Source organism: Ambystoma mexicanum, chromosome 11 (genome assembly GCF_040938575.1).
Source record: "Ambystoma mexicanum isolate Mex_15411 chromosome 11, UKY_AmexF1_1, whole genome shotgun sequence".
Taxonomy (NCBI): domain Eukaryota; kingdom Metazoa; phylum Chordata; class Amphibia; order Caudata; family Ambystomatidae; genus Ambystoma; species Ambystoma mexicanum.
In genome coordinates, this window is record NC_090934.1 from 980,227,957 (window position 1) to 980,243,244 (window position 15,288).

Consider the following 15,288-nt stretch of genomic DNA (forward strand, 5'->3'; position numbering starts at 1 on the left):
CGCGCGTCTGTGTTTGTGTGTGTACTTGGAGGTAGCCCACCGTGAGTGAGAATAGTATATGAATGCGCAATTTGTGGAGTTATCACATGTCGGTTGCAGTGCGTGCTCTTGTGCGCCATCTAACTTCGACTGCTGGGAGGTGGAAAGAAGTGTAAACTGCAATGAGTTGCGTCTTCCTTATTGTGAAATAAGGCGGGACAGAATGCGCCCAAATCGTGTGTGAAACTCATTGAGTTCGCGCGCGGGCGTGCGTGTGTATGAGAGACAGTATTTATATATAGTTAATATATTGGGATATGGAGTGATGTGCTCCGTGTGACATCTTGATTTGGTCCAGAAGCACAGTGAGAGTCGTGGCCTCATTCAACAGTCTCACCCTAACCCAGAGGCAGGTAACTGCGGCTGTTTCAAGAGAGTCCTGGGTCCATAGCTTTTACTTCCTCTGCCCATTCCAGCACCCCAGCGCCGTTGCTGACCACTGCCACTCTCCCCTGCTTCCTTCACTGGGAAGCCTTCGTCACTGGTCTTCCCAGTGCAGCCCTTTGCCCGGCAGCCCCAAGGTCAAGGGCGGCCCCAACAGAGGAGGCTCTAGGAAGTGTCGACTGGAGTCCACATGGGAAGCCAGGTGCCAGCCATCAACTACAAGGACCAGTAAGGTAGGAGTGGCCTGGATTAGGAGTAGATCAACCACTCTACCCTATAATCCTAGCCACTTAACAAACCAATATAAAACAGTTCCAAAATGTATCAGAGTTTCTGTTCCCAAATTGTATTGTAAGATATTCAGATTGCATAGCTAGGCCTCTCTCCCACTATACAGGTCTTCGAAAGTTATCAGGGATTCTGTTCCCAAGTTGTATTGTGTGACATTCAGATTGCATAGATAGGCCTCTGCCCCACTATACAGGTCCCCCAAATTGATCAGGGGTTCTGTCCCCAAACTGCATAGCATGATATTCTGTTTGCATTGATAGGCCTCTCTCCCACTATACAGGTCTCCCAAACTTACCAGGGGCTCCATTCTCAAACTGTATCGTATGACACCCAGATTGCATTGATAGGCCTCTCTCCCACTATACAGGTCTCCCAAACTCATCAGGGGTTCTGTGTCCCCAAGTTGTATTGTATAATGTTCTGATTGCATTAATAGGCCTCTTTATACAGGTACCCCAAATTGATCAGGGGTCATGTCCCCAAACTGCATAGTGTGATGTTCTGTTTGCATTGATAGGCCTCTCTCCCACTATACAGGTCTCCCAGAATCAGGGGTTCTGTCCCCAAGTTCTATTGTATGATGTTCTAATTGCACTGATAGGCCTCTCTCCCACTATACAGGCCTGTCCCCAAATTATAATGTATCATATTCAGATTGCACTGATAGGCCTCTCTCCCACTATACAGGTCTCCTAAATTTGGCAGGGGGTTCTGTCCCCAAAATTGCACTGTATGATGTTCGGACTGAATTGAGGGGCCTCTCTCCCACTGTACATGTTTCCCGAATTTAGCAGGGGTTTTGTCCCCAAAATTGCATTGTGTGACATTCAGATTGCATAGTTAGGACTCTCTCCCAGTATACAGGTTCCCCAAGTTCATCAGGGGTTCTGTCCCCAAGCTGTATTAGACAATGTTCGGATTGTATTGATGGGCTTCCCTCCCACTATACCAGTCTCCCAAATTATTTGGGGTTCTATTCCAAAATTGCATTGTTTGACAGTCAGATCGCTTTGATAAGTTGTATTGTATGATATTCATATTGCATTGATAGGCCTCTCTCCCACTATACAGGTCTCCCAAAATTATCAGGGGTTCTGCTCCAGAATTGTATTGTAAGACATTCAGATTGTATTGATGGGCCTCTCTCCCACTATACAGGTATTCCAAATTTGGCAGGGGTTCTGTTCCCAGACTGTATGGTGTGATATTCGGATTGCATTGGGGGGGTCCCCTCTCCCACTGTGCAGGTCTCCCAATTTTACGAGGGGCTCTGGTCCCAAACCGTATTGTATGATGATCAGCTTACATTGATAGGCCTCTCTCCCACGATACAGGTTTCCCAAATTTTAGCAGGGACTGCGCTCCAAATATTTTTTGAATCATAGGGATCACAATACTCCTTAGGGTCCCTCCTACCATACGAGACTCTAGAACATAGTCAGAACTAGCCTCGAGCACAAACTTAGCTTAACCACCTTAACATACTCCCCGTATGGACCAGACCGTGTTAGAATAGTTCTAACCACCCTCATCCTTTCCGAGAGACCTACACAGACAGCACTGAACTCTGACCTACACCCCTGCCAACAGTACACCCAGCACCAATACCCCAACAGACAGTGCTCGGAGGACACACAAACCGACCCACCGGAAGAACAGACGGCACAAAAGCACCCAAGCCTACCAACACAAGAAGAAATACCAGCACTCCCATCACAAGACACAGGAGCCAAGCACTCAACCGGCACCTCCGCACTGAGAACCAAAATGCCCGGACCAGAAAGAGACGCCGAGAAAGGGCACAAGACAAGGCCGCACTGAACACAGGCACACAAATCCAACCTACCACCGAAGCAACAACCTCAAATAGAAGAAACACAACGCCAAAAACCAAAACAACCAGAACAAAACTCCAAAGGGAAAATTCCTTATACCTCACACCATACCTCTCAACAACCCCAGAACCAGGATACCCCAACGACACAGAGGCATCAAGACAGACAAAGAACATCCTGAGACAACCAGAAAAAAGACGGGAACACTCAAGAAGAAGGTGGCTAGAGTCCGACCCCATTACCCCATACATCACAAGAACAGGACACCCTCAACACCCGCGCCATACCGGACATACCGATGATGAAGATCTTATAACCAACAACCCAAACATGAACCTAACTGACCAATTCAACGAAGAAGAAGCCTTCACGGACCTTCACCTAAGCCTTCACCTAACCAGCACAAATGGAGAAGCAACATCACTGAACAGCCAAGCTTTCGATCTAGCAGACCGCTTCAATGAAGATGCAGCTTCCGCTGATCCTCATACGCCATCCTACAATGAAGATACAGCCTTCACTGAACTGCATCCACCCCAATCAACGCCAACAATGATGCACCGCAACCAAACAACCACCAACCAAAACAAGGTACAACCAACAAGCAAAACCACACCAATAAGATCCACTGCAACCTCATCAATGCAAGAGCAATGTAGAAACATGCCACCGAGATATAGGTTCTGCTCTGTGACGGAGGGATCGACATCCTATTTGTAACAGAAACCTGGCTAGACGACATTTATAAGATCACCCTCAACAACTGCTTGCCTAAATACTTCAAATGCGTCCAGTCAAACAGGAAAACCAAGAGAGGGGGAGGGCTGGCAATCATTCACAAGGAACACCTGGATATCATACTGGAAGACCCACTAATCATCGATAAATGTGAATCCCTAATCATAGGTCTAGCAGTAACATCCAAAACAAACTTGAAATTCGTATTAATATATAGACCACCAACCTACGATGCAACCTTCGTAGACGCCTTCACAAAGCAATTACTGTCCTAGCCATCAAACACAATCACCTGATAGTCCTAGAAGACTTCAACATCTGGTTTGAAGAAGAAAGCACAACCATACAAAAATCGCTAACCAGCCAACTACCAGCAATGAACCTACATCAACTAGTCCAAGGAGCAACCCACTCGGCAGGGCATATACTTGACGCAATCTTCGCTAACAAACTACTCCTCACCACGGCACCCCCAATTCCACTACCCTGGAGCGACCACCTCATCATCCCCTTCGTAATAAAAATGACCAGACTAACAATCAATGAAGAAATTGGAGAACCATCAAAAACTCCAACCTGCTTGAACTCCTGGAGCTAAACAAACCACACCCAACATTCATGGAAGAAGAGGACCTGGACAAAAAGGTAACCCTGCTGCATTCCAGGATCATTACTACTATAGACAACATCGCCAAAGAAAAACCCTTCACTTCTTCTAATAAACGGTCTGTGGCAAAATGGTTCACCCCACTACTTTGCATCATGAAAAGAAAAAACCGAAGACTAGAACTTGATTGGAGAAAACAAAACGACGCAGCGAACAAACGGAAATTCCTACAACACAACAGGGCTTACAAAAAGGAAATACAAAAAGCAAAGAGGAAACACTACGACAACTGAATCTTCGAAGCACCAAACGCCCAAAAAGAGCTCTTCAAAATCATAAACGAAATCGAAAACCCTCTGGGATGTAACACACCAACTCGTCTGCAAAACTCTGCAACGACCTTGCAGACCACTTCAAAAACAAAATCACCAACATCCAACAAACCATTCAAAGCAGACGTCTGATCTGACCACAACCCCAACCTACACCCGGGAGAAGCACCCAAACAAACTACGAAGCTTTCCAGAAATATAAGTGGAGACATTCGTCAAATTGGTGAATGAAAGCAATAACTCAGGGTCCCCCGAAGACCCATGCCCACCAGACTTATACAAATCAATTCTTAAACGAGGAACGCCCATGGAATATCACAGGAACGTCCTCAACCATTCCATTGCAACTGGGAAAGTGCCACAAGCCTTCAAAACCGCATACATCAGGCCACTACTCAAAGATATAGCGGGAAACGTAGAGGACCTCTCCAACTACAGACCCATCTCCAAAATCCCATATACAGCCAAGCTGCTCGAAACGTGTATATATACAAAATGACCCAAGAGTTTATAGAAGAGCACAGCCCACTAGACCAGGCACAAGTTGGCTTCAGACCACTGAGAGGAACGGAATCGGCTCTACTCTCAATATGGGACGATCTAAAAATCAACGCAGACTCGGACAACAGCACTGCCTTGATACTCCTAGACCTATCGGCAGTATTTGACACAGTCGACCATGACATCCTCATAACAAGATTAGAAGGATCTGGAATAACAGACACCGCCCTACTATGGATCAAATCTTTCCTAACAAACAGAACGGAAACTGTATGGATGAAACCCTTCAAATCCAGCCGAGAGACTCCACCTGTGGAGTACCACAAGGATCATCCTTCTCCCCACTACTATTCAACATATACCTGTATCTACTGATCAGAATCATCAAAAGCCACAGCCTCACTTGCTACAACTACGCTGATGATACACAAATAAATCTTCAAAATACAAGACAACCCGGAAAGAAACTCAAAGCTAGAAAACTGCCTCTGCGATGTATTCTTCTGGATGAACTCCAATTCCCTCAAAATCAACCCAGGCAAAACTGAAATAATGATAGTCACTAAAAATGGAGAACAAAACCAATTCATCCCTTGGCCAAGGGAACTTGGGACAACCCCAACACCCTCGGCGATTGTAAAAAACCTGGGGGTTCTGATGGACAATAATCTCAGGCTAGAGCCACAAGTAAACGCTCTCCTCAAGAAATGCTTCTTCCTCCTGCGAGCGGCAAAGAGAATCTTACCATTCTTATCGTTCGCAAACAAAACGACCACCATGATCGCCCTCGTCATGTCCAAAGTAGACTACGCCAACAGCCTATACCTAGGCATGCCTGAACGACTCCTAAAAAAACTACAATGCATTCAAAACTCGGCAGCCAGACTACTTCTGAAACTATCCCGAAGAGAACACACCGCACCAGCGCTGAAAACACTACATTGGCTACCAATAAAACAACGAATAAAATTCAAAACAATGTGCATTACGCACAGAGCAGTACACAACGAAGGCGCTGAGTTCCTAAGAGACAAACTGCACCTACATCAACCAACAAGAACGCTCAGGTCAAGCATGGACATCCGCCTGGAACTGAAGCCCTACTACAAAAGAAAACTTGGAGGAGCCTCCTTCTCTCACCAAGCCCGAAAACCTGGAACGACCTTCCAAAGTACATACATAACACAAGAAACCACCTATTATTCAGGAAATTACTCAAAACCTGGCTCTTCGCGTCATAACTAGAAAGACTGGCCACAGGGGCACTGACTTAATTAAAAACATCAATGAACGTAGAGCGACCCCGATACACACCGATCAATCAATGGGAAAAGCTGAGGTAAACATCCAACGGCATACTAAAAGACCCAACGGGAGACAGTTGCAATACGATCAAAGACAGTAAACATAGCAAACTAAGACAGAAAGACTAAACTGAATCATAAAGAGGACCATGACCTTAACTATGACCTCCCCCAACAGCCCTAAGAACAAAACAGAGAGAGGGAAAGGAAGCACTGCATCATGGGCCCTAACGCAATGGGTGAGAAACAGAATGTTTCATCACTACACACTGTCCACCAATACAAAGCAGGAAGCACAATGAACCACCACACACAACTATAACTAAACAGTCCCAAGGATGTTCACCTGACGGAAATCGAAGAACCAGTTAGGACAGAAGGATACGAATGTCTGAATACACACGCTCACCAAGACGGATCCACTAGGACAACACTTCAACATGACCCTGAACCATTCAAAGCCTTAACCGACCAGTGTCCCACTAGATTACCTGAGAATAGATATCACCCACCTAGTCCCACACCTCAAGATTAGGTTCAGACGCTCCCACCAATCCAAATTATACTCAATAGGATACAGTTGGATCAGCACAACACCACCAAATCGAGTCAGCCCACGAGGAACCAGCAACATCCGAACCCACAGGTATACAACTCTAATGGAATCATAAGTACCTGAACCAGGATACAGACCCCACTAACCCAACCCTCAATTTTCTGCATACTTAAACCCACACAAAACAACACAACCATCTCACTTCCAGCAATTTGCATGTGCTTTACCACACCGCATCAACAACACATAAACTTCACCAACAGCACTTGAGGCCTTCATCCGATCCGATACTAGCACCAAAGCCCATCACTCGGTGTATACCAAGCTGAAGCTGCCAACAGCACACCACCTCTCCCACTGTCCTTCTCCCCTCCTCCCGACTAACCCTACACCCCACCCTTCCTGTTTACAGATCCGCCAGAGCGCCTGGGGACCAATTCCGTTGGTGACGGTGTGCTATACAAGTACCGCTAACATAACATAACATTTAGGTTAGTGATTCTTAACCTAGAGCTTTTAGCATACCTCTCAGTCTATGAAAGGGTATGGGAATTGCCATCAGGGTGCAAAAACTTGCTTCCATTCGGTGCTCAGAAACCAGCCACACTCCCCACAGAAACATCCAGATGATAACCGGAAGGAAGAGACCGAGATCCGAACATCCTGCTGTGGTCCATCCCAGGGGACAGCAGTGTGTCCTTGTGCCCCTCTTGGTGGGTTGGCATTTTGTCTGTTGGACTTAGTCACTGTCCTGAGCTCCTCCAACCCAGAGTCATAGAGCCATGATACCCACAGCACAGTATATGACACAATGGCTCTGTGTCCTGGCCTATTCTCTTGGGGGTTCATAGTCTGATCTGGCCTGTGCCCCCCTTCCCCTCCTGAAAAGCAGGGAAGAGACTCTTACTAGTTTGTTTAATAAGTGAGATTGCTACTACCCAGTTGGGGGTCCGTTTCTGCGAGACTCTCACTGTTGCTCTGTTAGTGTGTGCTTTACCTCCATGACCCAGTACTTTTAACTTGTCCAGTTTTCTGTTGTCTTTGTTAGCCTTTTAGCCCAGTAGTATAATTTAACCTGTGAAATGCCAGACTCGCCAGGTCAAGAAATAACAAGGATTGGCAGTGCTAACAGTTTTGGCTTTTCTGTAGTCATGGGAAAAGCATTTACCAAGTACCACCATCGTGGTAATAACTGATAGGCATATAATAGTAATGCCTGGCAAATGTGTAGTTCCTTTTTTCTAGCCCGGTTGAGCACAGCATTAAAAATACTCTGGGCCAGAACCGGATCACACTGACACCACCCCACCGTCCCAGAAGAACTGCTCCGGTGAGACACCGAGCAACGTGCAAATGAAAAGGTTATTCATTCAAGAGATGGGCCACAATACTGAGTTCCAGATCTTAAATAAGGCACAGTACACCAGAGGGGAGTTTTAGTGCCCTGGTGGGATTTTATGTAAAAAAAGGTTTCAACTGCGAAACATCTCCATTACCTTCAAATGCCCCCATGCTCCACATTCTTGCTCCGTGTTTAATTAGGTCATACTATGGACATGAGCTACCCATTGCCTAAACCTCTCTGCAGGTCAAACTTTATCAGGTTTCCCATATCTCCCTCTGAGCATTCACTTACTAAACATCTCAACCCCCCACTTCCCCCACATACCAATCTGATTTACCACCAGTTGCATTATATGGGCAGCTGCAGTCTGCCCCTATTAGTACAGTCCCACATATCGGTCCACAACAGTCCTTGAATTAGAATTAGTCAAAACAGTACCTTTTTCTATCGTGGGCATGCTTGCTGGGGTGCACCAACTACCCTAGACTAAGACCCCTGCTTTGCCACAGGTACATGTCACAGAACATCTGTCTGGGCTTTGGGAGCCCTGTCCTCATGGGGCTTTCAGGACCCCAGATTTCCTCCACGGTGTTCTCTTCTGCCTTAGTAGAGCTTTGGAAGCCCTGCCTTACTCACTGGCAGGGGTTAACGTTACCTCTGCGGTGGTGCACTCTCATATTGTAAATGCATCTCCTAGGGCTTTGAGAGCCCTTAAATCCATATAGGGCTTTGGGAGCCCAAGATTTTTTACTCCGTGGTGGTGGTTTTTAAACTAATGGGGCTTGATGTGCCGTTGTTTTCATAGCTGCGGGAGCCCTTTGATTCTTTCCTTTCTTTCCGCTGTGGTGGTACAGGCAGGGATTGACTCCGCCCAGCTCTTGCCCACCTGGGCGGAGTCAGCATCCAGCTGACGTCCTTCGCGCAGAGCCCCGACCACATCGCAGTTGGGGCTCCAGGTAAATCCTGCTCTCTCTGCATCTGACCCAGGGAGAGCAGATGCTGCACAGGCCCCTGGGGCCCCGTATGAGTTGTCAGGGCTGTCTCCCCGGTTTTCCTCCTCAGCCGCTGCAGTATGTCACCCGGGCCGCACTGAGCACGCGCGCAGAGACTTTCACCTTCTGTGGTCGGCCCGGGTTGGCCACCGGGCAGACCATTAATCTCCGGACTGGGGTGTTATCTTCACCTGGACCACAATGGACATGCGGCCTGGGTCATTCTATCTTTTGGCCTGCCCGGGCACGGGCATTACTCTTCACCCAGGCCACAATCCGCATGCGGCCTGGGACTTACTTTCATGCTGGGCTGCAGCTGGCAGATGCAGCCTGGCTCAACCCCTTCAGGAGGCTCTGGGGGACCGCTTGAGGCTGTGAAACCCCCAAGACCACCGTTCTTTCCTTTCTTGTTGCCATTTTTACATTCTCCTTTTGGTTTCCCTGCCTTTCTCCTGGGTCTCCTTATTTCAACTGTCACCTTCTAACAGTTCTTTTCTCTTCAGAACATTCTTCAGGTAAGTCTATTGTTATGGGCAGGGGAGACCTGCCCATTGTCCCACTGTTCAATGGGTACCCTCCATGGCGGGGACCTCAGTATTTAGTATGGTCAGATAAGTCCACAGTCAAGTACAAACACATTTTACCATAAATAAACGTGCTTTTAAAACCCCTTTGTGTCTTGTATTTCCTAATGTATTTATATATTTATCTATAACCCCCTATCTTTAAGGGCCCCATTTGGGCCGGGGGTTACAAGTGCCTAATACTAATATACAAGCCAAAACTGTTGGCTTTGCCAATGCTTTTTTTAAAAAGCACTTCAGTGAAGGTCATGCATAGGGCTTATAAATCGAGTGGCTGAAGGCAGAATTGGTTAAGAAATTGTGATTACACCAGTGGCGCATTTACCGTTCCAATTAAGATATACATGTTCGCAAGACAGCTTTAAAAAAAAGACTGGCACACACTTCGAGCACAACGTTTGATCATAAGACTTGATAAACCTAGCTCAAAGAAATCCTAGGAGAATGCGTTTTTGGCGAGAGGGGCAGAAAGTGGGTTGGAATGGCCATAAAGATTAACATGGCCATGCGTGGGTAAATAACCAAACGCCTACAAGTCGTGTAGCCCTCCTCATTTGCCCTTTCTCCCTAGCTGTACTCAAATGCAATAGCCACCTAATAGCCAAACTAAAAACGTTTGTCAGGGACATTACCTGAGAACGGCAGAGGAGAGTTGAGCGATGAGGTGGGTCACAGGGGTTGCGGTCCCCTCCCCCAAAAAGTTGCGACATATATTGTGCGAAAAATAACTCAACCTCTGCAGTGGGGGGTGTACTGAAAAGGTTCATTTATAAAGCTTGCTTGCCAATTAATTATTCGTTTTTGAAATTCAACTTCTATTTTGGTTTCAACTATATCTCTTGGCCTGATTCTTGGCTTGCGTTTTTTAGTTCTGTTTGTAAAGGCGATCCCTAAAGATCTTTTTTTTTATTATTATTATTTTTTTTTTTGAAAGAATACTGGGTTGTACGTGTTTATGTAAATGTATAAGTGGGTCCTCTACATAGCATGCAAGGGAAGCTTCTTTCACACCCTGATAATTCGGCCTAGCTGTCCACATACGAATACGACCCCACAAACACCTCATCACCCTAATAAAACGCAGCTAGCTGAGCACATTCTGGCCAGCTGCTCACATAGGTTTTCCTCAGGCCTAACGCAGCCAGAACCCAGTCTGGGTGTCCCCCCACCAGACTGCATACATCCAACTGATATCTTCAGCACCGCACCTATTGCTAGGAAGCAGCTATCATCCGCCAACTACACCAGCTGCACACACATCCGCTGCACCCACGCACCATACAACACTATCTCGCTCTACTGACTTGAACTACGGTGTTCAACCTACCAGCACTTGGAGGTCATACCAATGATATATAAGGCGCTAAATAAATGCCAAGTAACTTGACATAACCAGCACAAATCTCCTTTGAAAATCTGTGCAGTGCGCTTAAAGGTCTTGTGCAGAAATGGAGAACAGAGATCAGTGTTCAAGATTCGTAACTCTCCCCACGCATGCATACACGAGCACACAACTGATGTACTCACTCTGTATAAGGAATTGCATGCATTCTGTTAATCCACCTTATACTGTGCCAATCACCGCCATAGTGGTCCTATATCGCTGACTCTTGTCCTAGGTGCTTTTATTGAATGTGTATACTCTTTATCCCATGGTTACCTTTTTTTGCATGTAGAAATTCTCTTTTACCTTCTCCTGCAGGTTGAAAGAACACCATCGCGCTGCCATTAAGGTGATTCGCAGAATGCAGTATTTTGTGGCGAAAAAGAAATTTCAGGTGAGCAATGCAAGAGACATTTCTGAGATGTTAACACTTGATCAACTTCATGACAAAATCCATGGTATGTGACTGCAAATAATTTTGAGCATTTTGTTTTGCATTTTAATTGGTGGTTTGTAAAACACCAATGGCAGCTAAGAGTTGATTCAGGGTTCTGTACCAAGCTGAGAAGGTTGACGGTAGGAGGCGCTCTGATGGGGAAATCTTTGCAGCGAAATAGTCGTCTTGCAGATACACGAGTTCATCGTGAATGGAGGCTGATGGTTCATCACATAGTTGGTTTCCTCAGGGGCATGTCCTGCAAGAAGAGAGCAAAGGCTATTTCTTTATGGTTATTAATTTAACACATTTATTACGAAATGCAACTTTAAGAATTTGACGTTAAACATATTGCATCCATACTCTTGACACCTTGAAAATACCATCTAATGCCAACAACTCACTTGAAAATCTCTGCACATCACATCTATTAAAAAACAGTTGGGCATTCGGCCGGGGGATCCCAAGTCACCCCTCCGCCCCGACCACACACACCCTGAGAGAGATCCTGTGAGGACAATTTTTTCATAGTTATTTAAATGGTGCTTTTCTTGAATTTTCAATGAAATGATGCAAAGACGAGTGCTGATGCATTTCGGACTAAGGGTCCATCTTCAGGGCAGGTTCTACAAATACGCGACATAAACAGAAACTCGAGCAACGTGTCTGATAGAACACTCAGCCGTCTAGACGTACAGATCCTACAGAGAGGGTTGAATTTTGTCCCTACACATGGTACTAGTCTTTTTACCACTAAGGTGGAAATATTTAAATTCATTTGAAAACTGAAGCTGCAGGCATACTTTGCCAACATGGATATGGACGAATCCCAGATTGAGACAGAATGCCTTGAGCTCAGACTGAAGAGTGATTATGCCTCCATTGCCACATGACACCATCGATGTGTTCCAGGATCAATATTGACAGACCTGAAAAAACTCTCTTACAAATTCCCTAAACACAAGAACCTGAGCAAACGAGACTTATCCATAATTTGGAACACATGAGGATGATAAAATTAACATCCGTCCCGCTAAAAGAGAGCGGGGACCTAGTCATGAACTCAGAAGATTATGGTCAAGAATGCTTAAGACAACTAGGAGACCGTGACACCTACAGCATATTGCCTCAAAAACCTACTATGGAAATCATAGATAATCTTAAAGGTCTCCTAGATATGGCAGAAAGCCATGATTGGATCAATGATAAAACAAAATCATTTTGTTGCAACGCTATCCCAAGGTACCTCATTTTTATCTACTTCCAAAGATCCATAAATCGTTGAACAAACCATCAGGTTGCCCAATTGTATCGTCTACACATGGTGTCCTGTAACGCCTAGTGGTCTATTTAGACACCATAATGCAACCGATAATACAGAAGTATCTGACTTATATAATAGACACCAAGTTGAAAACCATACACATCGACATGGATGACGTGCTAGTAACTATTGATGTCTGTAGTTTTATACTTCCATTAACCATGGTTTAAGGCAACAGGCAGAATAATGGTTACTGTTAAAGGAGAATGAAGTGGGAGCTTTTATAGAATGAATTTTGATCATGTGGGAGTTTATAGCACAGAACCACTATTTTGAGTAAAAGACCACATTTTATTTGCAAACTAGTGGAACGGCTATGGGGCTACCATGGCTTCCGCTTACGCCAACTCATTCATTTGAACATTACCATATTAATAATAATTCAGTATGGCACAAGTACATACTTTATTGTGGTTGTTACATTGATGGTATCTTCCTAGTATGGAACAACACTCAAACACACTCCTCTTTCTTGGAATACCTCAATGTCATCTGCAACAGAATACAGTTCCTCATGAAACAGATAAACATGGGAGTCACTGCCTAGATGTCAAAATTACAACAGCTGCTGCAGGCTTCCACATCTCCATGTACCACAAACCCACTGACCGTAGCAACTTGCTGCAAAGAATTCGTTTTCACCGCCCATAGACCATCATAATCTTATCATACCCTCAATTGCTGCGAGTCAAATGGATAGTGAACACTGAGAATAAACACAAGGAAGAAATAGCCAAAATTACCACTAACCTCAAGGAAAGAGGATACTCGGATGTGAAACTGACAGATGCTTGAAACCAAGTAGAAGGGAAGGAAATGTCTTCCTTGCTAATTCCAAAATCTCTTAGAAAATACAGTGTTCAATCCACAAAGTCAATACTGAAACACTGGCCCCTACTAAACTGTAACAAGTTACAGAATCTATTTGTAGAGAAACACATCCAGAGGAACAGCAGTTTGCAAGACCTGCTGGTTAAAACCACATCCAAGTACCCCAAAACACAGAAACCAAAGAACAAAGGGACATTTCAGGGTTTGTTTTGTAACAGCTGTAATAATATTATCAAAGGAGATTTTGTTGCACACATCAGAACAGGGGAAAAGATCAAATTGCAACATTGTGCCACATGCAATTCACAAAATGTGATATATTCTATTAATTATCCATGTGGCCTTCTGTGTCTAGGCCAAACCAGTCGCAAAGATTTTATACGGTGGAACGCGCATAAGTCTAATATACGAATGTGTAACCAATACTCATCAGTGTCACAACACTTTGAACAGCACAGACATCAACCTTCTCAGATCAGATTTTCAATTTTGGAAGTTGTCAACACCATAGACCTATGACTCAGTATGGACAAAAGATTAGAGCAGAGAGAATTCTATTCAATCAATAGACTTGATGTAGTCTTTTCTAAAGGTTTGAATGATGAATTTACATTGCTTTCTGTAAAACAGCACAGTGTTGTCATATCTCTCACTGATGACTAACCATGCATTCTTAAACTTACATGCTGTAGACACAGACACAGACACTGATACAGATGAAGCAATACATCAAAGTTATTAAGTGTAATACACTTTCAAACGCATATGATTGGGGACCCATTATCGATCGGACTTGTCTACTGCAGGTTATTTAATTTGTGATGTTTCCACTGATTGACACTTACCTGACTTACAATTATTTTTAAAAACGACTAGATGTTTGTAAGTTCATGATCCATCTTAATTACTTTGGTTGCAACTATGACAGCTAACATGTGCACCACCATTAGGGTAGCACATATGGAATCTGAACCTGTAAGAACATGCAAAAAGGATTGTCTTGCCATAACTGCTGATTAGACACACTGTATTAGAATTATGTCAAGTGTAACTAATGTGGTACTATAGAAAATTGTACTAATCACCACGTTTATTTTATTTTCCTACCTACATCGATTATATGTATATTTTCTCTACTATTTGTATACATAGCCTTGTTAAGGTAAATGCATTTTGTACACACCATCAAAAGAGAACAAGCTTGGAGACATGAGAATGCATTGCATATGTAGACGTTTACAAGTGAAATTCGTTTGATTTATGTTGGAATATTGTGTCTTGTGTCATTAGTCTCTTGAGAAATTAACACTACTCAAGCGATGTGGACCAAGCCATTGACTACGTTAGCCAACAATATATGTAGATGTAGACATGCATCTCATACGGGAAACACTAAGGATTGTTATTACATCATTGGAATGTGAACATATTATGTAGAGATGGTAGATACACATCTACTATAATTGGAATGTTTCTCAGTTACATAAGAACAGAACGTGCATCATTGGGAGTAACTCCAGTAGGGTCGTGCTTCTCTGTAGCTCGCTACACGGATCACGAGTCTGCAAACATCACTACATAACCACACAGAGCCACACTATATGTATTATGATCATTCGCCGACAACGCAATGACGTCACTGAGCGTAGTGACGTCATGCACGTCCTTTGGCATGGTCACATAGACGTTGCTCCTTTAGACAAGGAGAGTGAAGAAGATTGGCCAGAGGTTGACATGGAATGGAAGAGAAAAAAGAAAGCAAGAGAACAAAAGAGAATGGGACTTTAGACAAGGGAGGTGCAGAG

At 44.5% G+C, this 15,288-nt stretch overlaps 1 protein-coding gene across 1 annotated transcript in view; it reads left to right on the forward strand.

Annotated features, from left to right (window-relative positions):
• The window catches only part of KCNQ1 (potassium voltage-gated channel subfamily Q member 1), a 1,232,969-nt gene that overhangs the window by 953,137 nt on the left and 264,544 nt on the right, over window positions 1-15,288 (forward strand). The window contains exon 12 of the mRNA XM_069624134.1: window positions 11,211-11,286. Coding sequence (XP_069480235.1) covers window positions 11,211-11,286 — 76 coding nt within the window. The remainder of the gene's footprint in view (window positions 1-11,210; window positions 11,287-15,288) is intronic.